General features: G+C 40.7%; 2 protein-coding genes and 1 non-coding gene across 9 annotated transcripts in view; 2 read left to right on the top strand and 1 right to left on the bottom strand.

The window, feature by feature from the left end:
• Positions 1 to 14,366, top strand: part of baiap3 (BAI1 associated protein 3) — a 32,304-nt gene extending 17,938 nt beyond the window's left edge. Inside the window, exons 12-34 of the mRNA XM_086054996.1 lie at positions 41 to 148; positions 220 to 312; positions 828 to 931; positions 1,005 to 1,122; positions 1,288 to 1,412; positions 1,805 to 1,895; positions 1,999 to 2,055; positions 2,148 to 2,245; positions 2,341 to 2,392; positions 3,171 to 3,322; positions 3,444 to 3,567; positions 4,560 to 4,700; positions 5,170 to 5,265; positions 5,525 to 5,740; positions 6,447 to 6,515; positions 6,593 to 6,672; positions 7,409 to 7,517; positions 7,609 to 7,674; positions 8,000 to 8,083; positions 8,568 to 8,688; positions 9,464 to 9,587; positions 9,953 to 10,158; positions 11,020 to 14,366. Coding sequence (XP_085911122.1) covers positions 41 to 148; positions 220 to 312; positions 828 to 931; positions 1,005 to 1,122; positions 1,288 to 1,412; positions 1,805 to 1,895; positions 1,999 to 2,055; positions 2,148 to 2,245; positions 2,341 to 2,392; positions 3,171 to 3,322; positions 3,444 to 3,567; positions 4,560 to 4,700; positions 5,170 to 5,265; positions 5,525 to 5,740; positions 6,447 to 6,515; positions 6,593 to 6,672; positions 7,409 to 7,517; positions 7,609 to 7,674; positions 8,000 to 8,083; positions 8,568 to 8,688; positions 9,464 to 9,587; positions 9,953 to 10,158; positions 11,020 to 11,123 — 2,538 coding nt within the window. The 3' untranslated portion in view covers positions 11,124 to 14,366. The remainder of the gene's footprint in view (positions 1 to 40; positions 149 to 219; positions 313 to 827; positions 932 to 1,004; positions 1,123 to 1,287; positions 1,413 to 1,804; positions 1,896 to 1,998; positions 2,056 to 2,147; positions 2,246 to 2,340; positions 2,393 to 3,170; positions 3,323 to 3,443; positions 3,568 to 4,559; positions 4,701 to 5,169; positions 5,266 to 5,524; positions 5,741 to 6,446; positions 6,516 to 6,592; positions 6,673 to 7,408; positions 7,518 to 7,608; positions 7,675 to 7,999; positions 8,084 to 8,567; positions 8,689 to 9,463; positions 9,588 to 9,952; positions 10,159 to 11,019) is intronic.
• On the bottom strand, positions 2,723 to 2,793 carry trnag-gcc (transfer RNA glycine (anticodon GCC)). Its single transcript has one exon. It is a non-coding gene; the product is annotated as a tRNA-Gly (tRNA).
• A 446-nt stretch (positions 14,367 to 14,812) lies between the features above and the next one.
• Positions 14,813 to 27,611, top strand: part of gpr146 (G protein-coupled receptor 146) — a 28,663-nt gene continuing 15,864 nt past the window's right edge. Inside the window, exons 1-3 of one of the 7 annotated variants that reach the window (XM_086055791.1) lie at positions 16,203 to 16,578; positions 17,937 to 18,071; positions 22,787 to 22,865. Coding sequence is in view for 1 of the 7 variants with exons in the window: in XM_086055785.1 (XP_085911911.1) it covers positions 23,917 to 24,028 (112 nt within the window). In the remaining 6 variants the exon portion in view is untranslated. Of the gene's footprint in view, positions 14,913 to 16,202; positions 16,579 to 17,780; positions 18,072 to 22,786; positions 22,866 to 23,877; positions 24,029 to 26,616; positions 26,682 to 27,611 lie in introns of those variants that run through there. The other 6 variants (XM_086055789.1, XM_086055788.1, XM_086055787.1 and 3 more) reach the window with 6 other exon arrangements.

Here is a 27,611-nt window from a genome sequence, read left to right on the forward strand (position 1 = left end):
TTTTCACCCAGCTTGTTTTTTGTTTTTACCGCCCTGACAGGAGATTCCCGTCGGCGGCTTCGACACTTGGTTCAAACTGGAGCCTCGCTCGAGCGCCTCCAAAGTGCAGGGAGAATGTCACCTGATATTGCAGCTGTTCACAAGCCAGGTGTGTGAAGCGGGCTTCTGCAGGGTCGCCTCCTTTTGAGGAAGGTGTTCACGCTCTCATTTTGGACCCAGAGAGACACGACGCTGTCGAGGAAAGAATCGAACGTGTCCATCCACAAGAAACTGCTGAGTCAGATTGTGGAGCATGAGCACGCTCACGTCAAGGTGAGAGTCTTCCTTTATTTGTCATTTGAGTTGTGTGCCTTGGCACCTTGGGAACAGAAAGTTGCCTTTTTTTTTTTTTTGTACAAGAATCCGATTCCGTCCTACTCACTCCTCCCCTCTATGCTCGCAGAGGAGGAGGAAAAAACAGTTCATTGGTGGCAATAAACTTTAAAAAGGCGTTTACTCAAATATGCAAGCAGCCAATCAAATTGTGCCCTGTTTAGAATTCACCTAAAAAAAGGAAAGTGCTCTTTAGAATAAGCATACTGTATTTTCCGGACTATAAGCCGCTACTTTTTCCTTATATAAAGGTGCGCCTTATAGTCTGAAAAATATGGTAAGCGCTTATCGAAACCTTGACATTTTAAAACCGATTTAAAAAAACACATTTACAAGATTTACTCGGTTGTTAAATTTCACACTTGATGGGTGGGCAGGCACTCCACAGAGCCAACTATTTGAACAAGCATATAAAAGATCACGATTTGAAGCCTGACCCTGACGTCTTTTGCTAGCGTGAGCCATACAACTGGAACGGGCAGGTTAGCCCCCCGGCGTGGACGGTACTGACTCACCATGCTGTGCAGACGGACCTCACCCGTCTCCAACAGGCCATTATGTGAGTTTCTATTGTACGAGGGCGCAAATACAACAGCGGCTAACATGCTAATAGGTTGCGTTTTCTGCCTCAGTCGTTGGCAGTGCTACAGCGGCCACCATCGAACCCAGCGGGTGTGCTACTCCCTGCTGCTGCGGCTCCTGAGGGCCATCGATGCAGAGTGGGACCCTCCCTCTGTGAGAGGAGATCTGGTAGGCTCTCCACCTGGGGGCGCCTGAAGGAGGGGGGGTCGACGGGGGGTAAGGGTCATCATCTGGAAACGTCCGCCTCATTAGCTCGCCACTGACATTCATCGAGGTTTTTGGTTCGGCCAAAAATGTCTCACAGCATAACTCATGGGCGCTTCCTGTGTCCAGGAGAGGCAGCTGTCGGACAGCTTCAGGCTGTACACCGAGCACTGCCTGTGCCTGATGAAGAACATGCGGCAGGTTTTCCCCTGCACCAGCGCCGCTGCCATTACGCGCTATGAGCTCATGCTGAGGTAACCTCCCTGCTGCTGCGCCGCCATCGCATTACATCACATCGCATCGCATCACGTGCCGAGGCGGGAAACGTCTGACCTTTTCTCGCCGAGAGACCGCCGCCCACCAGCCGACTTGGCCGCGCACAAACGTGACCCTTATCCACCGAGACGGCCAATCATCACCAACATTTCCTCAGAATGTTACGTTTAATGTACTTCAACTTCAGTACATAACTCCAAAATTGCAGACAGCTTCAGTTTTTTTTAGCCCGCCCAAAGCCAATGCTCAAAACAATCTGCTGCTTCAAAAAACAATTAACCCCAACATTTTTCATGATGTGCATGGATTCACTTTGAGTATAATATGTCGTAAATATTATCGTAAAATGGCGGTCTTCCTCCTCCGCCAGGGGGATCGGCTACATGCAGAACATGCGGGCGTTTAAGACCGTTTGCCCCTTGCGTAACGAGCTGCACTTGGACATCACATCCGCCGTGAAGGTAACGACAGTGAAAGTGGAATTGTGCCTGTGGAGTCCTAATAATGAGTTTGAGTTTTGATTTTAAGGACCAATTACTTTAAATGACCTCACCTTCTCAACAGAAAGGAACCGCTGAGTGGTACGAGAGCCTAATTGCGCAGTACAAGCCGGAGGATGGGGTATGTGCACGCAAGAGGCAAACTTCTCAGCATTATTTTGTACAGGACCTCGTTGTCGAGAATGGTAAAATTCATGTGTGTTTTGGATGGAGTCGCTGGAGGAGCACCTGAAAAAACTGGTTGTGGTGGTGGACGCCGTCTGTGCAGACATACAGAGAGCTCAGAACATCTACAACAAACTCTTCTACAGGTGCATTTGAAGCTGCAACTTTTTGCTTACATTTACTCGCATTAATATTCACCTCTGGGTGTTTTTTTTTGTTTTGTTTTTTTTTGTTTCCACAGCGCAGTCAAAGTGGATTTCTTCAGCGTGGCCTACAGGCAGCTAGAGAAGCTGGTAGGATCTTCTAAAGGACACGTATAAAGTCATCATTTTGCATTTGCTGGCTAAATGTTTATGATGTATAATAAATATTATGTAGCGCTTTTTATTTTTTTAACATTTCATTTTAGAACAACTGTTATAAATGTGTCCATCATTTGAAACCCTAACACTAGTTTGAAAAGCTGCTTTGAAAACCTGTCCCTACTTGAAACCCTGTACCTACTTTGAAACCCAAACACTACTTTGTGGTAGCTGCTAAGGTTCTGTCTTTCTATTGTCGTGAATACACATGTTCACAACTTTTTTTCTTCTGCAATTATGGGAGCCAATAAAATCTAGCGTTGCATTGACCGGGAATCGAACCCAGGCCTCCCGCGTGGCAAGCGAGAATCCTACCACTGGACCACCAATGCAGTGAAGTGTTTACAAAATGGCACAAATTGCTCTGGGTTTTCAAACTTGGTGTGGGGACTACTATGTAAATTAGTCCAACTGTTACATCTCAATCTGACAAAATTCACAACAGTTTGCGCACAAATATGTTTAAAAAAAATGCTACTATTTGTCAACAAACTAGTGTTATTGAATAAGCACTCACTATTAGCTAACAGCTAGCTGCTAGCCCCTAGCCGCTAATGCCGACGACTGGCACCGTATTGTACAGTGACTGTAGTTATTTTATTTTATTTAAGACATTTTCACAATCAAGGCACTCAAATTACTTAGAGATTTCACATCTAATACAAACTATTGACGTTTTTTATTTTTTATTTATTTATTCCCTTTATAGGTGGCTGATGATGTCAACGTGGCCATGGAGAGGCTTTGTGGCACCCTGGAGCAGGAAAGCTCCAGACTGACGCAGACGATGGGCGAGACCGTCTTTGAACTTTTCGTGTCCCTGAAGAGCCTCAAGGGCTTCCGGGAATTTCTTCCTCTCAAGTCTGTCATAGCTGCAACTCGTTTACTTTCACTTAGCCAGCGTCCCAATACGTTTGTCCATACATGCAATGAGTCATACTTTCATTGCTTGTTGTGTTTTCTTCATCGTCCTCCTTCGCAGGGATGCAAAGATGTTGGCCTTGACCGGATTTCACAACTGGTTCAAGTCGTCCATTCACAAGTTCCTGCAGGTTGTTCACGAGAGGTCATGTGACAGGATCTGCAAAGCGGTGGAGACGGACAAGGTAAGACGCCCTGCCCCTGATTTGCGCTCTGTCCTCAAGTGCAGTAACCATAGCAATACAGCTCCACTGAGGTCACACTTAGTGATTGCTTCTCTGTGACCAAGCAATGGACGTTTTTTTTTTTTCATTTTCACTGCTCGTCCAGGAACACATTTTCTACTGATTCTTCTGCAAACATTATGCGACATTGCTTCACCTCAAAGCAATATCCTTGTTATTTTTCACAGATATGACATTAGAGGTGACCACGGTCAAAGGTACAAATTAGCACACTACCGGTTACAATTTTATCAAAGTTGTCCTATATTTATGTGTAAAAAGTATAACTATTTCAAGTTGGACTGGATATTGGAAATACTGGTAACTTTTTAAATGTATTTGATATTTTATAAATACAGTGAATATAAAAATGAGTAAAACGCGTGAATTAATGAGAGACTATTGGAATTCATTTAATATGTTTTTAAGTAAAATAATCATTCAAACAAATTGAATTCATGAATCGGTTGGAATTTTTTAATGGAATACATTTTCCCAAATGCTCTTTTTTATAACAAATGTTAACAAAGTAATAAAAAAAAATATGCTACTCAAGTCAAATGTACTGTGTGCAGTAAATTAAAACTGATTGATATAAAATTTTAATAAATACTAGTAAGGATTAACAGATTGTCAACGCACAAATGCACTACAATTACACTTCGCTTACATTTTCATACACTGTACAGTACATTGCTCGGACATGCATTAAAAAAAAAAAAGTCATCACACATCAGATGCACACGATTAAAATGTGGTCAATTGATGCATTTTTTCTCCTCTTCTTCTTTAAAATAGTGATGTCAGTTTGACACTTTTTTGTCACGTGCAACTGATGTACATATTTAAATGAAGTATAAAGGACTCTTTTCAGTGTAATTCATTTTGAATTAATTACATCCTGTAATGTGCCTAAGGTGCTTTTGATTATGAAAACCTCATGTTGGTTTCAGATGGAAGCAGTGCAGCAGGCCAAGCACAGCTCCTCGGCGCTGGAAGTGACGTCCTGCTTCCGACAAGTCCGAGACATCTGGCTCCAGCTGGCCTGGCCGGACTCTGCGGGTGCCTTCATCTTCGTCACCCGCTTGACTGACGTAAGGACCGCACGCTCGATATCGTGCAGTTTAGCTTTAAAATTCCCGATTGTTTAGGGAATCCACAGGACTGGCAAATTAATGTAAATGTGTTTTTGTTTTTGAAAGGGAATTGGCGGAAATTTGCTTTTTAGGATTTTACAAAGAATAAATGTAAAGAAAGAAAAAAGTGAAATAATAGTAATTTAATCTATAAATATTTTTGTAAAAATAAAATAAATATAAAACATTAAATAACTCAATTAAAGGTCATTAATTGTATGTATATATAAAAAACAAATGCATGTAGGAACTAAACAATGTGAAATATGTAATGGAATACTAATGGGAAATATTTTGCATATATATTTTTTAATGAAAATAAACTATTAAAATGAATGGGAATTTATTTTACACATATAAAATTATATCCATGTGAAATTTTCGAATTTTGCAACCGTGTGACTAATCCCAGCCGTGCTTGTCTCAGAACTTTTGCAGTGAAGCTGTGTACTACTCGGAGATGCTCACGCGCAAGATTGAGAGGAGCCAGCTGGGCCGGGACCACAAGAGCTTCATAGTTCAGGTAACGCCCGTAGCGAGGCGCATTGACGTATGCGGTAAATGGCAGCGAGGGCCCCTTGTGCGCCATCCCAGCAGGACGAGAACGCGGCATTAAATAAAAAAAAGAAAAAAAAAAAAAGCAAGTCGTTGCCTGTCGGTCATTGACAGCGACACCCTGCCCTCTTTGTAGCCCTGCTTCTTTTCCTTCAGCCTTCTCTCCACCTCCGCCCTATCCCTCTCTCTTTCTCCTCCTACGCTCCTCCTCCTCGCTTCCCGCTTAGCTGTGCGTGGCCCTCAACGATGTTGAAGACGTACGCGTCTTCCTGGGTCACCTGCCCCGTGACCTGGACTGGCAAGGGGTGGAGCGCGCCATGGAAGAGTCGTGCGGCGCCGAGGGCAAGGAGCAGGTATTCAAGGCCCTCAACGGGCAGCTCTTCAACATGGACCTGGACCTGCAGAGGGAAGCCAAGCGCCTCATCGCGCTACTTACGGACAAGGTGCAACTACACCATAACCTAAATTTAATACACTCCAAAGACAAGATATTAATATTTAATGTTCAAACGGATGATTATTATTTTATTTATTTACCGGTATTCGTTTTTTGGTTTTTTTTTGCAAATATTCTTTCACTTTGAATTTAATGCATGCAACATGTTCCCAAAGAACTGTGACAGGGGCACCAAAATTCCGAGAAAGTTCACCACTTTGATTCTCAATGTACAATTGCGTGGAATTTAGGGATTTCATCATTTACGGTCCATAATATCATCAAATGATTCAGATTCCCGAGTTCGTCTGAGAAGGACTGACGCAAAATGTAAAAGTGTGCTGTGGTCTGACGAGTCCACATTTCATGCTGTAATGGTAAAGTGGTGTGTTAGTGCCCATGGCATGGGTAACTTGTACGACGCACGTGTAAATATTTACAAAGACAACAATAAAGTTTATCACTTTAAACATTACCATATAATACCATATATAATAATACAATTTATTCACAGTGTATTCAATTGAATATAGGTTGAAAAGTATTTGCAAATCATTGTATTCTGTTTTTATTTACATTTTACTTTTTTGGGGGATTTGGGTCTGTAATATAGTGGTGCTTTGAGATACGAGTTTATCCGACTTATGGATTTATCGACAAAAAAAGAGAAAATTGTGTATTATTTGTTTTGACACACATTGTTATTGATGCAGATGGTACCTGAGCTTCGGCGCTATATCCAGCACATCAGCTTGTCTCCTGATTCCATCAACAATGGCGACGTAAGGCCTCATGTCAATCTGTTCCAATGTTATGACTTGCGTGTGACTTGTGTGCGTGTTCACGTTGTGGTGACTAGGCCGTGGCCCCCCTCATGAAGTACTTGCAGGACACCGTGGTCATCCTCGCGGACACGCTGGTGAAGGACAACCTCACCCGGTAATTACTCCCTCTGCCTCCCCCTTCTTCTAAATATTTTTATTATAACAGGTACAATGTGTGATTAGCATAACCATTATGATTTATAATTATACCTTCTGCCTAATTGCTTTTCCCTGGTGTGTGCGTGTGTGTGTGTGTGTGTGTGTGTGTGTGCGTGCTGCCAATGATTTACAAAGGTAGCACAGAATCATAAAACCATTTGATGATAATGCAAAATATAGATTATGTATTTAAAAGAGAGACATTTCATGCACATTTTTCCACAGTTTAAAAACAATTCCCGTGTGTCTTAATAAAAGCTCACTGACATTCTCCTGTCAAAATGCACAAAGGAAAAAGAGCTCAATTCTGCTTGAATATACTGAATTTTGTGGGCGCCGTTGTGTCTTATGCTTATGCAGACTACAGCTCTCTTTAACTTGACGACTGGGGGCGGAGCTTGAGCCGTTCATTGTGTTGCCAACTTTTCCAACCCCCTCTAAAGACTTTTTTTTAAAGTGAGACGCAACAAATCGAGATACTTTTTGGAAATTCTGAGAGTCCGTCCAGAGCTAGAGATGTTAACCCCTCCACATCCAGACTGCAATTGAATGAAGCTCGCACAAAGCCGTCATTGGCTAGTATAACTATATTCCCTTTGAGTGAATATTTCCGCAACAAACGTAGTAACTTTTTGTGGCGTTATTGGATACTTTTAGAGACTCTGAATTGCATCACATTTTGGACCCGTTAGGGTTCTGCAGAGCTTGTGGGAGCTGCTGCTGCGCATGATCCTGGACACAGTCACGGAGAACCGAGGCGTTCAGGTGGAGTTCTACAACCGCTTCCAGTACACTGTAGAGGTCAGTGCTGCCTCTTCTCACATATGTGGACTTTTACCGCCATTTGTGCAAATGCGTCCCTCAATTTCGTCACGTTCTTGTGCGTCTTTAGACTTTATTGCAATTCCTCCAAGGAAATGGTCTGTGCCTTGAAGATATGAAGAGTGGAGACTACAAGGTCACCTAATTTTCATTTTCTTTTTGTTCTCGTGGCAAGTGTATGGATGCTAACGGTTGTCTGATGTTTATGATCAGACAACTTCAACTGTTTAGAGAGCGTTTACTCATAGAGTTGGAAAGATGAAGTTATACACATGCTAACCATTTCTATTGACTGTAAGTCAAGATCAAATATACTGAATGGAAATGTGATTGTGATACTTTTGTTTTTGCCTCTGCGTAAGCCTCACTGTCAGTTTTGGAGGTGAGTGTAGTTAAACAACTACCAATAAATGTGAACATTTTGCATCTTTGCCCTTCCTCGCAAACATGTCCGCCCCAAGGCCCTGGAGGAGGAGCTGAAGATGAACAAGTGTTCCTCTTTCGAGCTGATCGAACAGTACTACCTGGAAAAGATCTCCCTGCAGGTGCGTTCCGCTTCACCGGGCATCGATCCGGACGGCAGGCACTTGTTCTCGTTGCACGCCACGGTGGCTTCGATGTTGTCGAATGGGGGGCAAAAAAAAAACAACTTCAGAAGAGCTTCATACATTTGTCGGACACTTTATTACTGACACAATCTGTCCATCCAGATTTGTGCATCTTTTTTTTCTTTTTCTTTTTTTTTCTAATGGTTCTTTTTTTCACACATTCACTCCCATATTGGAATGCGTGCGAAAAGAAATCTAGGGAACGTCCGGTGGGATGCAATTGCGGTCGCCCTTGACCATGCATTCTTGCATTTTGATACATCTTTTATATTGAATCTCATTAGACTGAGCAGGTATTCCCAAATAAGTGGCTCCTGAGTGCATATATCAGCGCAATTTAGTGCCCATGGGGCCATTTACTGGGGCTGTGAAGTATCCTGATAATGCTCCGAGGCTGTGTGCGTGTGTGTGTGCGTTCCAGAAAACCCTCAAACACACACGCTTCGGTCGAATCAGCGTCAAGTGCTACTACGACGCTCCTGAGCAGAGGCTGACCGTGGAGATCCTGCACGCCGCCGACATCATGGCGCTGGATGCCAACGGTAAAAGCCGAGTGTTGTCTTAAAGCGGAAATCAATCCAACATTTTTTTTCAAGAATATGTTCCCAGCAGGCCCGCTAGTTGAAACGCGGCATTCTGATGAATTTTGCCTTTGTGGAATATAAATTAAGCAGCGAAATGAACTCGTTTTTTAGCCTTCTCCGGGGGCGGCCATTTTGTCTCCTGTCGACTGAAAATGACATCACAACTGCTCACAATGATCAATCACGGCTGACCTGTTTTCTGAATCTGAGCCGTGATTGGTAGACAAAATGGCCGCCCCCAGAGATGACTAAAAATGAGTGGATTAACACTTATTCCACAAATGCAATATTTATCCAAATGCCCTGTTTCAACTTGTGGTCTTGCATAGAACAAATTTGTGAAGATATGACTTCCCGTACGCGCAGAGCAACAATTTTTTCTTCATTTCTGTTGCGTCTGTCTTTGAGGACTGTGTCGAGATTATCAGAGCAAACCGCGCCCAGCGCAATCAAAGCTGTTCCATGCCAGATTTCTTATCTTCATGTGTAAATTCAAAATCGTATAAGATTTTTTTTTTTTAAATCCTTGTGCGTGTACCAGGCCTCAATCATTCACCAAAAGACAAGGAGAAGAGTTTGAAACCACAATCTAATTACGAGATAAGTTAACAGTTAGCATAGCTTTATCTTATATAACGGCTAAAACATTTCAAAATGGAATGCGTGGTCCCCACTTTAAAGAAGAGGTGTTTCCTCTGGTTTCATTTGTCATTTTTACCGTTCCTGATGTCAGGTCTGAGCGACCCGTTCGTCATCGTGGAGCTGTGCCCCCATCACCTCTTCCCGCTGGCCAAGAGCCAGCGCACGCAGGTGAAGCTGAAGACGCTGCACCCCGTGTTCGACGAGCTCTTCTACTTGTGAGTGCTTGTTGCCGCTCGTGTCATTTAAAGGTCACGCCAGGGTGGCTTATGTGCTTTAGAACTGTTATTGCTACGCCACTCCATTTCCTCTTCGCAAAGGTCGCCCGCGTCCTACCTTTCTCCACCACCTTTTATTAGCAACATTACGTCAGTCAGTGGATTATGTCGGATTTGACATAAAATGTAATTAAGGGGGAGTTATTTTTAAAGTAATTAAAAAAAAAATCTGCATTGAAATCACTTGTCGTTGTATTAGGGACCCACTTTTGCTATTAATGTTGTAATATCGTATCTGTCTTCCGTGTGTAAAAACTGCTGATGGATTGATAGATGAATGAATAATCCTAATCCACGCTGCGCAGCCACGTGAGTCCCGAGCAGTATAGGCACAGATTCGCCTGCTTGACCTTCACCGTGATGGACTACGACTGGCTTTCCACCAACGACTTTGCCGGTGAGGCCGTTGCCCCGCTCAGCGACTTCTGCTGGCCGGGGAGGCCCAATGCCACGGCGACCGGCAAGAGCGTGCAGCCCTTCATCCTCCATCTGTCTCGCAGCAAACCCAGCGGTACTCTGTCTGCTTTTAATCATGAAGCATCTAAATACTTACAAACAATGGTTTAAGTTTGAACCCAGACGTCGTGTGAGAGTTTTGGACCAAATTTGGGGCGATTTCGGATGAAATTTCCGTTGTAATATGAATGCTTCATTCCGGCACCGTTTTAACACTTAACATTGTAGCATCATAAATAGTTGTATTAGCATTACCATTTTCGCCTTTGGTTTAAAATCATAGTCTTGAATTTGCATATCATCACCTTCCTAAAATAATGGCCTCAATCATTTTTTTTTTCACGAAAAACTGATCCAAATACTGATTATATTACAATTTTTAATAATTTCGTTTCAGGGGTAGATTTAAATATATTTAATTTAGGATGTAGCTGACTTTAGCAGAGGTGGTCAGCATCATGAGGAGTCAAAATATGTCAAAATATGACTTTGGCCATTATTTTAAGAAGGTGACCCTGTAGTTAACACGTTAGCACATATTAGCAATTTGGCGTTTGCAAATGTACCTAATTGTGGATTTTTGCGGTAGTCTATCCTCCTCGCTGTTTTTGTGCTCAAGCCACAGCAATTTTAATATAAAAATTGGATGACGTCTTGTGTTATACCAAGGAACCTTGTTGAAGTGATGGGTGGAGCTTCAATTAGTCAGGCCTTGTCTGTATACTGTACACATAAAAGCAAAAACAATTCCTGCTTAGCCAGTTTTTTTGTTCATTGAAGAAGCTAGAGTTTCCTTCAGATGTTTTTCTGACTTTGATCTTTTTCCAATGTTCCACTTTAAAGACCTGCTGTAAAAAGTTGTGATGATCATGGATTTTTTTTTTTTGTTTGTTTTTTTTTGTTTCCCATCCTGCAGAAAAGCCAATCATGCGGATGCTTGAAGCTCGGGCGGGCGACAGAGAGGCTCAGGAGTTTGTCCGCAGGCTGAAAGAAATTGAGAAGTCCATGGAAGAGGAGTAAAAAACACACAAAAAACGCCCTGGGTCAACGCGTATTGATGTTCTCTGACCACGTGTCGCCACCTGTGCTCTTGTACCGGTACTATGTTTACAATTTTTGGGTTGTTGTTGTTGTTGTTGTTGTTTTTCTACAATATTCCAAGTTATTGTTCGTTTAGTATCCACACCAAAATGACAAATTACGAGGGAGTCACTGTGCAACCTGATGCTGTCTCAGTTCAACTCCGTTTTAGAAAAACTATATGTGACTATTTTTTGTAACGTTCTCTTTGTTGTATATTTGATATGATAGAATTCCAATCTATTTTGTGGAAGTAGCACTCAGTCGAAGTCTGAATCTTTACCTCACGTGTGTTATTGGGGGTTTTGGAAGGTGTCCGATGGTTAGTGGGAGGAAGCTCAGGGTACAAAATTTGGGGAGAATCAGTGAACGTATTTCATCTTTAAGTCGTATTTGTAGCTGTTGTATTAATTCAAATGGATTTTTTAATTAGTATACTAAATGTAAAAAGACAATGTCAACAGCCAAATCGTGACGAGCCTGTTATGAAACATTTGTAGGATTTTGTCCCCAAAAGTAATTTACTTGGTGAGTTTTTTGCAAATGCTTGATTTTTTAACGAACGAATGCTCTGCATTGTATTCTTCATTGGTTAATGTTCCATGATCCAAACCACGTTGAAATGTTCCTGTAGCAAGATGTTGTATTTTTAAGAGTAGCGCATCTGTCATCTTTGTGAAACGGGGTGCGTTTGTAATTTTGTGCAATTTCCTACTAAATTACCTTGACGACATTCAACTTTCTGCATTTTGACATTCAGTATTATATAAAATTCATTCAAATGTTGCAAGGACTATACTCTCAACGACATCTTACATTGTTATATTAATTTTGATTGATTTAGTAATATGTTTATTAAATAATAAAAATGTATATAGTGGGTGTCACCCTGACCTATTCTGAAAATTTAGTAGGATTTTGTACAAAAGTAAAGTACTGAAATTATTACAAAAATCTCATTTTTTTTGACCGGCAAATGATCAGAATTAAATCAATTTTTGTTTTTCATTATACAATCCTAATTAAAACCACTGTGAAGTCTTTTTAGTTGCAAAATGTTGTGCTCTCAAGGAGAGCGTGTCAGCCTTTTGCCGTTATGTGCAGCTTTTGAATTACCGTGACATGTTGCATATTTTACCGGTCAGTATTTTTTATCATTTCAAGACTGTTATCCTACTATTTTTATTGTATTTACTAATTAATATACTATTTACAAAAATACATATAAAAATATATGGAGGATGTCAATGCCAATTAGAAGCCTATACATTGGAATTTTGGGAGAAAAGAAATGTACTCAGTGTTATAAAGTGATACAAAATCAGATGAGAAAGAAAAAATATTTGTATAAAAATGAGTATATTAAAGTAGATTAAGTGTCTCTTATCTGCCATCTGTGTGAAATGGGCTCACCATATTTGTTGGTGCTTCAAAAATATTCCAGTTTTGGCTCATTAGAGTTTTTACAGTTTCCTGCAATTTCCTCCTAAATTGTCGTGATACATTAAAAAAGATTTCACTGCACCATCGAGCTCACAAACTATATTCAGTTTGTATCATTATAATTTATTTAAAGTTTTATTTGAATATTTTCATTGGACGCATAATGACAGATGTACTGTCTTGATGATTTTTGTGATTTTATTTAAAATTTAAGATGGACTTGGTCATTTCATGTTTTCAAATGAAAAAAAAAAAATAGTGGGTCATAGTGTATTTTTATCGGCAGTGTGTTGCAATGATGAGTCACTGCTTTGTGTACAACAACCTAAAAGGAATAAAAATTCACCCTGAATGGCGGCATGGGCACAAACGTATAATTTAGGAGGAGAAAGCAAGCTAAGTGCAGCTAATAAGCTCATGGAGCATTCAGATGACAAGGATGCTAAATGATGTTCGATCTTCAGCTATGTATTTTCATTGCGGACTTTGGCACTTAGCTAAGTTAGTGATTCGTGACATATATTGTAAATACAATTCCCAATAAACCTTTATTAGAATTATGACACTGAGCATTTAGTAGCATTTCGTACAAAAAGTGCTCTGAAATTAAAGGAAAATCAACATTTTTTTTTCCTTTTAAAAGCTGCAGGAAAGTTATCCAAACTCATGCATATAATTACCCAAACTGGTCAAAATATAGCTGGAGTTATTTTGTATAGTTTTAGCACAGCATGTCCATCCAGTGAGAAATCTACAATTTGTGCCATTTCCTACTAAATTCTCACAATCACAACTAAAATCGTGCATGAAAAATATCTGATATCTTGATAAAAATTCCCAAAAATGTAGGATTATAATACTGAGCATGTTCTTGTGACCATTTAGTTAGATTTTGTACAAAAGTGCTCTGAAATTAGTGGAAAACCTGTATTTGCCAGGCGTTTGTTTAATCTGAAAGAATGTTATGAGACTAATATGCCCAAACCCTAACAACAAAACCAGAAGGACTTTAAAATGATGAATTATGAACCTCTCCTACAGCATGGTGCCAATGAACTGTTTAGAAGTGAGTTGAGGAGCTTCATTGAGATGCAAATGTGCATTTTGGTGCCATTTTATGGCAGTTTGGCACCAAGGCACCATGTTCATTTCAGCATTTTTATCGGTGCAGGTGCAATCTCCCCGGGCACCTTCATCATCACGCCAATCTGAGAGCCACTCTAAAACACACACGGTCAACTTCAATCACGTTTCTATGCGAATAAATACCAAAAAGATGGAAGCATTTCTAAAAAGCATTTACAAGGACACCTCACTTACTGAAGATGACGAGATGTGCAATGATGAGCATGAGGAGGGAGGGGGGAAAGAGTACCAGGTAAACAAAACAAAATTGCACCGACAGCATTTTTGATGGTGTTCTTAACACTTACAGTAGCTTCTTGTGTTGTGTTGTATCGTTCTTGACTGTTGGGGGGGCGGGGTTGATCCTTTCAATCCATTTTTGGTTGATCGCAACACAAACTGAGGACACGTTTTCTTTGAAGCTGTTGGTACAAGAAATAGCGTGAGGTGGCCCTCGGGTGGGTTCGAAGGCGTCTTGTGGGTAAAGCACCTTGTTATCGTTGCAGTGAATTCTTTGTCCTTGAACATGTAAAAGCCTGTGTTGCTGTTTATTTGATGATCGAAACATTTGAGATCTGTCAATGGACTTGTAATAAAATGGTGTTTACATTTCAACTGGGTTGATACTTTTAAAAAAAAAAAAAAAAACAGTTTGCATTTACTGTATATATATATATATATATATATATATATATATATATATATATATATATATATATATATATATATACACACATACATAATACTTATTACTTACTTTATCTAGGGTTATTCAGAGGCACTTTAAAAGGTAGCAAGTTAACATGAGTTTGAATTTGACTGATTAATTCTGAAGACAGCCACAGCCCCAATCTTACACTTTTGTAACCACATTAGCTCACTTGTTTATTTTTACTTGACCTATCTGAAATGTTTTAAGTTTCAATTTGCACCCTGCCCTGTGAAAGCAAATCTGCTCCCTGAATCTATTGACCTTTAATAAACCTCCTCGCCCCCACTCCTCTTCTTCTCCTCTGCATGGCATCAAATGCTTGCTGTAATGCCACAGCAGCCCCACAGGACACACACACACAAACCAAACATGACAACGTGCGAGACGAGGAGCCTCAGGACACGTCGGCGTGTCTGCAGGAGCCGCCGCCGTTTCCTAGATGCCGCTCGGTGAGTTTTTGAATCAGCTTTTGTGTGCAGTTGCAGGTGTTGCACTGTGAGGACCTTGTTATCTCCTCACTCGACAGAAGAACATGCAGCGGTGTTAAAAGTTGCAGGCAGTGGCCGTTTGCGGCACATTTATCGTCCTCTGACATAAAAAAAATTAAACACGGCCTGCATTAAAAGGTTACAAGAAAATTCTATTACAGTAGCACAAAATCAAATTGGATTAGCTCCAGATCGCCCTCGACCTCAACAAGTGTAACCACCAGTTTAGAAATTCATTAACAGGTTTTTTTTAACGAAACAATAATGCAGTCGAGTACAACAATCAACAGTGCTGTTGCCACTGTTATTATTTACTGCACTCGCTTTTTTTCCCCCCAGTTAAGGATTTATCTGGTTTTAACCACCAGATGTCGTCATAAACTCACGTTAATCCCAACAGTCCTTTGGGGTCCCTTTTGTGCTCATGATTTTATATGGAAACCAAATATGGCTCAAAATCAACCACAGTTAAGGACTTTTTGTTTTGTTGCATATTTATCATGACTACTCTATAGAAATAAATTGTTAGCCCACACAGAATATGCCCATAATAAAATAAATAAATGAAAATAAAAATACACTGTATGTGTTTCAATGTAAACAGAACATACAGTACAGTATATATATTGGCTAATATGGTTTGGAATTGGCCAACATACATATTTAGTAAAAAACAGACAAAAAGAAAAAAAAACCCACAAACTTTCATCAAAATCCAAGAAATGAGGAAATCAAAACTCCAACAAATTCCATGTACTTACATTATACATTTAGGGGAGTACAAGACATCCATATGCTTCTATTACGAGGAAGGCCTTATAATTTTACAAATGCATTTTCATGTGATAAATGTTTAATTTGTTCAATATTTTGTCATATTTAATTTGGGCACAACATCTATTAGAATCTTTTTTAAATTACTTTTTAGATGAACTTATGCGCAAAAAAAAAACTACACATATAATGTAACAATCACTTTGTTCATCAGAGTGCCGCGCACGTGTTACCTAATATTTTGACCTCCTGGTGTAAACACCTGTAACGAGCCCCATCCCCGACACAGCAGCTCTTTTGTGTCTTGTGCGTGTCTGAGTGAGAGGACAAAATTGGACAGTGTGCATCAGAGGAATGTGAACTGGAATGGCGTTCACTTGGCCCTCTGCCAGTTTCTCTGCGTGAGCTTGTATCAGGTCCGACGTCCCTGAAGCGTCCCGAGGGCGCACTGCTATCAGTACAGTCAGGGGTGCACAGTACACGCTGTACGGCCTAACAAGAGGGCTCGGAGGCTTGTTTAGCCACTGCACTGAATGTCCTTAGAATGAAAACAGCCTCCTGTTTGTTTTATTTGATTAGATAGAATGACTATCATGTTCTTAGACAAACAATCAGTTGTGTTGAAAATACACACAAGGCTCATTGAGTACTCCTGACTTTAGGACTGTACATTTACTGGTGGCAAGTAACAATGTGAATATACTTTCTTACTGAACTTGAAGAGTTTGAAATTTAAAAAAGAAACAACACTTTTTGTCATATTAGTTAAAACTGGGCATAAGACCAGTCAACAGAAGCAAAGCGAAAGGACCTCAGGCAAAGGATTCGAATAAGAAAGATTTCTGCTCAACAGGTAGGCCCATGTTTATTAACTCTTTTTGACTTTTAATTGATTCTACATCTAAAACATAAATCTTCAAACTGATAACATTTTGTGTTATAGTAACACTCCATTTTGAAACAGTCATGCTAGCAGCGTAGCAGCCGTGGCTAACATCAGTTTGTTTACAGTGTTGCTAATGCTAACATAGCTGTTAGCACTGTATTTTTTTTTAAAGATATGGATATATGTCCTCTGACAATTTATCATACACACCCTTTACATTCAGTCTCCAAATGAATGGCGCTTGTGCAACCTGCCGCTGGTTTTGGGATGGCTGTTGTATTTCTGCAAACATGGCAATTCAAGCAGAAATTCAAACAATCCTTTGGCTTAGAGTTTGTGCCAGATGAACGCACTTTTCATTCAATCCTGGAACATTCTAAAACTAATAGGCTGAAGTGTACAGTGTGTTTCCTCAAGCAAGAAGAAGTTGAGCTGAAATAACGGGGGCTTAAAACCTGAAAATGTCTTTTCATGAAAGATCAAAAAGGCACGAATGTGCGCTGTCATCAGGCCACACCAGGATATGCTCACTGATGCGGAACACGGGGCAGGGGGGTCTCAGCCTCGTTGTTTGATGTTTAATAGAGAGCTCGAGGGTTGGCTTATGCTATCTTAATGCTAACATATAATGTGAAACGTCATAGATGTGGGAAAAAAGTTCCTTATCTCTTGCGAATAGGGGGTTTCCACTGTATAGTTTTAAATTGTAATATCACCATTCACCACTAGATGGCATACATGACTTAGTTGGGCTTGCACCAGGACTTATACTGCCCTATCCTTGAGTAGCCCTATTGATTTTTTTGCAGATTTGGAATAACATCGTTGGACAAACATAGCACCTCAATAATAATAACATTTTGTGGAGGTTGATTTTTGTGGGGAAAATAATCCACAAAATGAGTTGTTGCTTCTTAACGTTGTCATTCTTATATGGTAATTTTTATGCAAGAAAAAAAATAAAGTATGTGGTTATTTTGTTGATTGCTTCAAAGAGCATATTTAAAGTGGTATTTTTGTCATACATCTTGTGAGGAAGTTTGTGATTCTATGTATTATTTTACATATTTCCATTCGACATAGCAGCCTACACAGCCAGGGAAGCTTCAGCTGTGACATTCTGACCAGGCCATGTTGTTTATTTTGCGTCACCGTTGCCCTTTTCTAAGGTAATGAATGGCCCGGCCAAAATCCTTCAAAGTCGCAGCGGTGCCGAAACAAAAGGACCACCATCATTGCCTTCTCCTCCCATTGTTGCTAATTGATGGATTCGCCCAGATGATTGCGACCCGAGTAATCCACAAAAGTCATTTTCTCCATCTCAGACGTCGGCGGGTCAAGTGGTCATTCGATGGAGGAGCTACCGAGTAGTCCCAGTCGGCGCCTTCTTTGAAGTGAAACAAAGACACCTGTAGCCATGGACGCCGGGGGGGATATGTGGTGGCAGGGTTCCTTTTAAGGTCAGTGCATGTTTCACACATGTGATCAGCATATTTTGGATCTGTAGTCTTGCTGTCTCTTCCCCACGTGACAAAAAAAAAACAACGAATTTTGTTGTTAAAAATCAATTGGAAATTTAGTTTTCATCATTATATACAGTAATGCCAGGAGAAGCCAGTGCACTGACTTAACAGTTTTTCAAGATTGATGCCAACGTTTGTTTATTTTTTCATTTTTTATTTTTAAATCTAACATACTCTGATAGCACGTAACACAACTCAGTTCACAACAAGCAGTTGTTTGGCAGATACTCCCAGTTGAAGTTTACTGACAAAATAAACACAAAACAAAGAGAATTAAACAAATGAAAGAAAAAAAAAACATTATAAGCGAGCTAACAAATAGCATCCATGTCGTAATGTCATAACCTTTGAAGCAATGGATATTTGAGCACAAATGGTGCAGCAACACATGTAAACAGATTCTATAACAATACTTAGAGGCATAAATTATTTATCCTTTGCAAAGAATGACTCATTTTACTGTAGCTTTCTGTGCAGCTGAGACATTGCCATGTACTCTATATCCATATGGTTGTATTATGCTGCCAATGTGCAAACTCCAGAAGAAGAAGCACACCTGCTATTGAATTGAACAAAAATGTGGTCAATCACAATAGTTTAATTTCTTAGAATTTTATTTATCTCATTACTGTTTGATTTTTATAGAGTGCAATATTATAGAGCTTCAGTTCTACTTAGAGTGCAACAAATGATTTTTTTTTTCTTCTTCTTAAAAACTTTTCTTGTCATGAGAATCTATTTGTCTCCAAACACTTAAAAAGACAACTTTCCATAATACCCCACCTTTTAATGTGCCTTTTAGCCACTTTTGTTACTTGCCGCACTGTATAAGTCTGACTTTCCGAGCCAAACTTGGACTTCTACCCTTTCCAGACACTTCACACGGAGGGTCTCGTGCATGCCCCCACCTTTGATTCCGTGCATTAACTACGAGACAGTTAAGTGGTGCATTGTGCAGAACATAATGTGCCATCTCTTTTCATGCGCGCATAATGAATGTGAGAGAAGATGTTGGCAGAAAGTCCCAGCCAAAGTGCGCTGCGTCGGTGGGTGGTGTGCATACATTGCATGTGACGGGGGTTTTGATTTTTTTTGTTCTTTGTGATTGCAGTTGTAGTCTTATAGTATTACTTCCTCCAACTTCGTTTTTTTTTTTTTTAATAGGGCGTGGTGTCGCTGTGGACTAAAGGCTTGATTCCCATGACTCGCATGAGGATATGAACGTTATTGTTATTATTATTGTTATTTTATTATTATTATGCTACAAGGGTGCAAACTACGAGGCGTGAGAGCAACAACGTGAGATTTTTATTTTCACCTTCATTTTGGCCTCTTGCCTGCATGTTCAGTTGGTTGCCTCTCCCAGTGCAACAGAAGTGAACAAATTGCAGTGTGTTTTCCCTTGGGGATTTGGGCATACTCCAAACAGAAACAGCTTCTGCCTTGTTTTGTTCTGGACTCAACGCAATACACACACAGATGCCAATCACTAAGTCGTGCAGTAAACAAAAAGCTCTTTCCTGCCCCTCACTCCTCTGCTTGTAATCAGCACTGCGTTGGCACCAACTATTGCAAAGGGGGGAAAAAATATTTTATGAAGGCATTCATTAATGTTAAGTTTTAATTTTATGGACAAAAATTATGTAAGTAATATATGAAGAAAACCAGTGTTATCATATTCTGAGAAAAATCATTCATTATTTTTTTCCCAAGATAAATTATGAGGGGAAAATCATCCATCCATTATCTGTACCGCTTCTCCTCACAAGGGTCGCGGGGCGTGCTGGAGCCTATCCCAGCTGTCTTTGGGCAGTAGGCGGGGGACACCCTGAACTGGTTGCCAGCCAATCGCAGGGCACACAGAGACAAACATCCGCACTCACAATCACACCTAGGGGCAATTTTAGAGTATCCAATCAACTTACCATGCATGTTTTTGGAATGTGGGAGGAAACCGGAGTGCCCGGAGAAAACCCACGCAGGCACGGGGAGAACATGCAAACTCCACACAGGGAGGCCCGAGCCGGGATCGAACCCACGACCTCTGAACTGTGAGGCGGACGTGCTAACCAGTCGACCACCGTGCCGCCAGGGGAAAATCAAATTTTATTTATTAAAGTAGACGTTATGAGAAAATGTATTTCCACAAGGAAAAAAGAATAATTTAATGAGAAAATATCAAATAATGTGAGGAAACAGCATAATTTTGCAAGGAAAAAAAGTCATAATATTAAGAAAGGAAAAGACACAATCTTATAATTACAAAGTTGTAATTTAGCAAGAATGAATGACGTTGCTAATAGTGTGGAAAAAGTCCTAACTTTACATAAAATAGAATACATAAAGTAAAATACTGATTACACAACAAGTGAAGCCTCACTGACTAAACGATAACGTCGTCCAAGTGTGAGTTTCGGCCCCTTCCGCAACCACCCCTCTGCTTCTAATCAGCACTATGTCGCTTGTTTGGCTAACGCCATCTGCCGAAAGCCTGGCCCCGGCCCAGTGAAACTCAATCCAGATGCCTGCTTGCTTTTTGGCAGCGCCGAACGGACCGGCAGTCCCGCGTTCCCCCATCGGGGGGCCTCCGGTGCAACCACGACAACAACGCGTGGCGCTCGCCGAGATGATTGCATGGGTGAAACCTGACAAATATTGAATGACGCACGTTGAGATTCCGCGTAGACTGAGTCATCTGGATTGCGATTCACAGGGATTTCTCTTTGGGACTGGTTGAAACATAGCAGTTGAACCAGTGACATTCAGAAGGGGGGGGGGGGAGGTCGTTGATGTGGCCTTGGCCTCAATCAGCGTGTAAACTAAGAAATGTCATTATTGTATGTTTGTGTATAAGTACACTATTATAGAGTGATATTTTTCTCATTGAGAAAACACATTACAATTTTTTTTTTTTTAGGAGGCTGGAACAGACTGATGGCATTTCCAGTCATTTCAAAGATTGAAATGATGGTCGGGGAACGAATCAATTTCTCAAGGCACTGCTGTACTGCTTCCCATTTTGCTCCATTTACTTCAAGACGCAATTAATCGGTCAAATAAATGGGTGCAAACCTCCACCGCTTTCTTCAACCTTATCCGTCCTATCATTCCATGACATAACAAGTCTCGCTCTGTAGCTCCACTTATATCCCATGCGCACGAAAGTTGACCACCGAACACTCGCGCCAACTGGCATTTAAGTACGCCGCGTGTTATTTCATCAAACGCCTTTGTTTTCCTTCACTCGTCCAAAACACAGCCTTTAGATGCAGATGATATATTTACATCAGAACCTTGTAAAATACGCTTTGGCAAGACTATCCATGCATGCGGTTCAATCACAGCGTGCCTCCTTGGAGGAGGCCAAAAACAGTAAACAAGCGACATAATGAAGTATTATTTTTGGTCGCTTTCATTCTGGTGAATGGAAACGCGTCGTCTATGAGTCAAGTGTGCAGGCTTGAATGTTTGTATCATTTTTATCTTGAAGCTGCTAGCACGATCTGAATGTAGCCTCACTTCATTCCTAGACACCCGCCCAGCACGCTAACGCACTTGCAAGGCGGGACAAGGCTACATTACTACCATGACTTATTGAGGATGGTGCATTGCCAAAAACGAAATGTTACCGGATTTATGTTGTTTTCTTTATAATATACAATCTTGAGCCTTTTTTTTTTTTCTGTTACAATAGACAAGTCCATTTAAAACAGGCGTCAGGGGACTTAGTTTGGCAGCTCTAAAATGCATACTGGTAGTTTTTTGGGGAAGATTCATATTCTTGAAAGGAAAAAAAAAGAAAGGTACATTCAAAAACGCATTGCTAATCAACACTTTGAGATGAAGCACTCTCTGTTCCTTTTAATTGCGCCACATAGTTGCTTTGAGCGAGCGTACAGATAGCATTCATGGCCTCGGGGGAAGCTGCGTATACATAATGACAGCTTTTCTTCCTGCGTGCCCCAGCGGAGATCATCAACCTGCTTTTATTACAGAGCCTCACACTGCCAAATCTCTTGACATCAAAATGCGAGATTGCGCAAAAAGTAAACACAGTTGCGTCGCCTATGTCACGCGGGTGGTCCGTTGTACTTGTTTGGTCGCGATATACATCAGATGGGAAATATTGTAGCTATAGGCTCCGATCCCATCATGGCTCTGTGTGATTAATCTGGCAACGAGGGGATAATAAACAGCATTGCTCTTGAATGGATTCCAACAATATGGTGAGAAAACAAAAGCTTCCCTGTGCGAGTAAGACCCAAGAACGCCTCGGAAGGAGTTCATACGCATTCCCTGGACTTAGCGCTTATGTGATCCCCCAAGGCCAAGCAAAGCCCACTTTTATTTAGTCAGTCTTTCTTGGACAAAAATGATAAAGCCTGCTTTCCCAACTCAGCCTTGGTCATGGGAGGTGATTTTTGAGTAACTCAAAACGTGAAAAAAAAGACATCATATGTTGAAATAACGTTGGCATATTTAGTGGTACCTTGAATTAAAAGTTGACTTTTCGCCGTGGTCAAGCTCGTAATTCAGTTTTCCCCATTGAAATCCATTGAATGGAAGTTTTGAATCGAATTGAGTGGGGAAAAAATCGAAATGGTCACATTCAGCACTTTCACTTCATGTGGTGTTGACGCTTGTATTTCCAGGGAGCGAGGCAGAAAGATCTTTGTGGCGAGGAAGGCTGGAGCCTGTGCAGCTGATAAGAGAGCACAAGAACAATAGAAAGTAGGAGGATTTTTTTTTTTTTTTTTTTTTTTTTTTTTCGGTCAGAGGGTAAAAAAAGGGGCCCAGAAAGGGGCGGCTGAAAGGCTCGCAGAGTGGAGCATGTGGTTGGCGCGAGGCGCACCTCTGCGTGCATGCTGACTCGACCACTCTGAAAAGTGCACAACACTTCTTTTGTTTGTGCATCATCCCGACCTGTGTTGAAAAGTGCCTTGTTCGAACATATCCCAAATTGAACAGAAACACTGAATGGAGGTCACGAGGCCGGAAGCAGGTGGTGGAGAACAGGAGAGCGTGGCGCGGGGGGGGGTTGTGGTGCAGGTGGGCAGAGAGGGAGAGGAGACCAGATGGAAACGATAAAATGAGCAAGTCAAATAAGTGTGACTTACTGCCAATGTAGACAAACAGAGATGAACTATTCCTAGTATCGATTGTCAGTAATGAGGCAAGAAAGATGAGTGAAAAAATTTTTGAATCCCTGTGTTCTTCTGATGAATGAATTTGCCTTTTTTGTGGCCTCAACGTGTCCATTTGAGTGGCGTCTGTATCCTTGTGAAAATGTACGCAGTTTATGGGTCTCCCAACGCAGCGGGGTTATAGATAGTTTTATATTTTTAGAGAGTTTTTTTTATTGCACAATTTCAAACTTCATATCCTGGATGTTATGCATTCCAAAGCATTCTGGTGAAATGTCATAAACAATTAGCATAATAATAATAATGATAATAATAGTAATGATAATAATAATGAAAATGATTTGCTATTGGTGCATGCAGAACCAGAAGAGAATACAATGCAAAGGATGACAAATGTGGACTAGATAAGTGTATTTTTTTTAATGTTTATTTTTAACATTCACCGTTAATATTATTTTCTAGTTTCCCTATCAAAACTTCACATTTTGTCATTGGCACTTCCCTGTTCACTGTCCCTCGGCCAATCAGCTGCCTGCTTTCACTTACGTTTTCCCCACTGTCTCACTATTCCATTGGTTGTCTGCCTCATCGGAACGCAAGCATGTTAATTCATTTAAGGTACGCGCAGTCCTGAAAAAATGAAATTCCTGAAAACGCGATTTGGGCTTCAACGGACCAGCGTGTTACCTTGTACGATATGGGAAACATGTGGTCCCGTTCTGTGGTTTGGCATCTGGATTTGCCTCGCTGGTAAGCATTGGGTACACCGCAAAGGGTGTGGAAAGATAAATCTCAGAGAAAGTGCGGTTCTTAGCCAGATCTGGTGGCACGTCGACAACATGGACCGCGGCCACAATAAAAAAAAAATTTAAAAAAGAGCAACGTTTTGATTGCAGTACATCTGGGCCGCATATGTAGCGCAAATCAATCTATTTTGGTCACGCCTGAGTTTAATTTTAGTAAAGATATTGTCAACTTTAATAATACGTACGTCTTTTGTTTCATATTATCCATCGATGTATAAGGAAGGCATTTGTTTTATGTTAACCGATGTCGAGAAACATCGAGTCTTGTTCATGAGGTTTTGGCTAAGCTAATGACCGCTAACTAACTTGGCGTACGGGAGAATGGAGTAGAAATGATTTGACTCAGTCAGTGTAAAAGCTGCTTTTTGGGGCAAGTCTTCTTTTTATATCAGTGGCCCTTGTCGTAAAACAGGTCTAGTATCTTAAAATGTTCACCATTATGGCACAAGTTCCGGAGATTTGAAACTTTTCACGCTACAATTTGTCTGTTACCGTAAAGGCTTTTGAGAGTATAAACCCGATAAGCTTTATCAGATGTGCTGTTATCTGCTGCAAGGGGGCGGGGGCAAAGCTTTCTGGCAAACGGAGGCACGCTGGAGGTAAAGCAGAAGCACACAACAGACTTGCTTGGTGGGTGGGTTCCGGTTTATTAGCTAACGACTGCGGGGGCTTTTTACATTGTTTTTATGTCAGGTATATCTGCCATGTAACTAATCATCGTCATCCAAATCAAGACGGCGTGTTTCATTGCGTTTTTAACGGTGATTCTATTTACACAGAAATGAAGAATGTGCGAAATGAGATGTTTTAAGATGCCACACGATGGCGTCAAAGCCCTAGTTGTTACAAAAGTAGCAATTAGTGTCAAGGGCATTTGTTGAAATGGTGCATCTTAACTGAGAGAAAAGCTGGACAGGGCAAAGTTTAGCCTGGGTTGTTAGTGGAAGTTCCGGGGAGTCTTTTGTGTTTTTCAAAATCAAATATCCAGTAAGCCATTTATTTTTAAGAGCAATGTTGCGAGACGGGTTCGAAATGATTCAAGTGTTTTGGAATCATTGTCCGTGGTATTTTTACCATTTAATTTATGAATATATTTTGGAAGGAGTATCAATGGTCCCTATTGCTCTCCCTCAACATGAGGCATTGGACATGTTCTGTATGTTCACATTTGCGTCAGGAGCTTTTAGCAGAATGAGACAAGGCAGAGCCGCTCTGCTTCCTGGAAGGAAAAACAAGATGAAGACATGACACCGGGGGGCTGCTCTGTGCTTTTTCATCTTTCTTCTTCCGAACTTCTGAGGAGTGTTTTTTTTTTTTTTTTTTTTTTTCTTGACGTCAGCCGAAGAAGCCCAGATTCCTTGCTGTAAACGCAATGACGCCCAGAGGTCACCAACATCCATCGGGCGGAAGATGTATGTCCTGTTTATTGGCCATAAAGATCGTTAACACCCCCCCCCCCCCCCCCCCCCGCTGTCTTCTGTTCCCTTGAACAAGCGCAGGTTCGCCAATTGAATTCTCCACACTCCTGCAGTTTTTCCCAGCACACGCAGAACTTGGGCACACACAGCATCGGGAGTCCAGGAGCTCTTTGTACTCCTTCAAAGGCTTCCTCGTACTTCCTTTCTATTGAGAACATTCGCCTATCGGTCATAACATTTGGGACAACTGCACAATGTAACGCCATTCAAGAGCTGTCTGGAAAATGTTCCGTTTTCCTTCTATACGGCTCCGTTTTGAAACCTGCATTGTGCAATTTTTTTTTAACTTTCTTTTATTAATCGAGCTTTTGTGCGGCTCCATGTTAATCACTATTGTCACAACCTGATCTTTGACATCCAAGTTGTTCTAATTTCAAAACTTATTTTCCTGTGAGAAAATCTGGAAAGTGAATTAATCGGTTCCATGGCCCTTTTAGAACCTTGAAATGTGCAGCCAATGTTTTCAGTCACATTTCAAGATTTCACTCATGCATGAAAGCGACGTTAACGGCTGGAAAATAAACAATGTGTCACTGAAGACAAGAATTGATTTAACATTGTTGAAGAACATTGACTATATTTTGTCATTTCTTGGACTGCAAAAAAAAAAAAAAAGAAGCCAAAAGTCAAATAGAAACAATTGTGGGGTTGGGAATAAAAAGGAGAATAGGATTTTGTGATTTTCTTGGTTTTTATTTATTTATTTATTTTACAGACATAGATTCATTCGAAAGAATTTTTAAGAAAAATGGAATTAGCCTTGAGATACGAGCTTAATTTGTTCCACTTTAAACTCGAAACACTCATATCTCAAATCATCTTTCCCCGCTGAAATGAATGGAAATGCCTTTAATTATTTCCAGTCTTCTCAAAAAAACAACAAAAATGTGTATTTTAACAAGGAAAATGGCACTCTACAATTTTGTATTTATACAAATATTCAGTAATTATATACTTGAATACAGTATAACAAATTAAGCAGTTTTTGTTACCGTCTTTGCTTTAATTCATAGTCTTTATGCTGCTCCTTCTGGTGTATTATACAAATATATAGGATACGGAGACATCACAACTCCTGAGCATTGGTCGTTCTTCACAGAGGATAAAGAATATATGCCTGTGAGTATTGCTATATGTCTACATGTGTTGATCCACTATTTTTGTTCAATTAGCTGGGTTGTACCACTGCCACGTAGATGCTATTTGTTAGAGCGTTCGGCCTTGGCGTTTCCCACCATGTATTGATGTTAGCATTAAACTAGCAGGCTAAGCGATGTCCTTTTTAAAGCACAATGTGTTATTCTAGTTTTGTGTGTATTTGGATTATAGTCACTAGCCAATGAGGATTGTGCAGTGCATTCAAACTTGCCGTCATTATTCCCTCAGCAGTTGTGCTCCACAAAAATAGACATTGTTTTTTCTGCATTCAAAAAGGGACGGGTGTCGGAGGGGTTTGGAAGTCTACAAGTCACGAAGACTTTTGACGAGATAAATCTCCGAGTCGGGGTAGGGGAGAGAGTGAGTTCCTGTGGAAAGTGCAAAGTAACTCTCTTGACGTTGATTAAAGACGATGGATGTCATGAAAAAGTAATGAGCTTGTTCGCTACCCGGCCGTCCTTGAAAGAGCGCGTGAGCTTACTTTAAAAAAAAAAAAAAGAATAAAATAAAATGGTGGAGTTGCAAAACATCAGCTGACTGAAGGTGTTTGTTGGCAGCTCTCTCCTTTATGGATTAACTTCTGTTTCCAGACTAAACAAGGTCCTTTTTTTTTTTTTATTTTAGCGGATAGAGCATTTATTTGGAGGCTGCAATACAAATGCAGGGCATATACACAGACCTGTACATACACAAACACACAGAGGCTCCTGCGGACTCGCTGGAGCACAGTGTGCTGACAGCCAAGCACTTTTTTAGAGGGCGGCCTCACCGCAACATCAAACAGAGAGCAAAAAAAAAGAGAGACACTCTGTCCAGTGGGTGTGCTGCGGGTGTGGGGCGATGAGGCATTTGGAAAGGTTGCACTTTTCTCCGAACTGTTAAATTTACTGT

Source organism: Filicampus tigris, chromosome 16 (genome assembly GCF_054856515.1).
Source record: "Filicampus tigris isolate MCC_2025a chromosome 16, RoL_Ftig_1.0, whole genome shotgun sequence".
Taxonomy (NCBI): Eukaryota; Metazoa; Chordata; class Actinopteri; order Syngnathiformes; family Syngnathidae; genus Filicampus; species Filicampus tigris.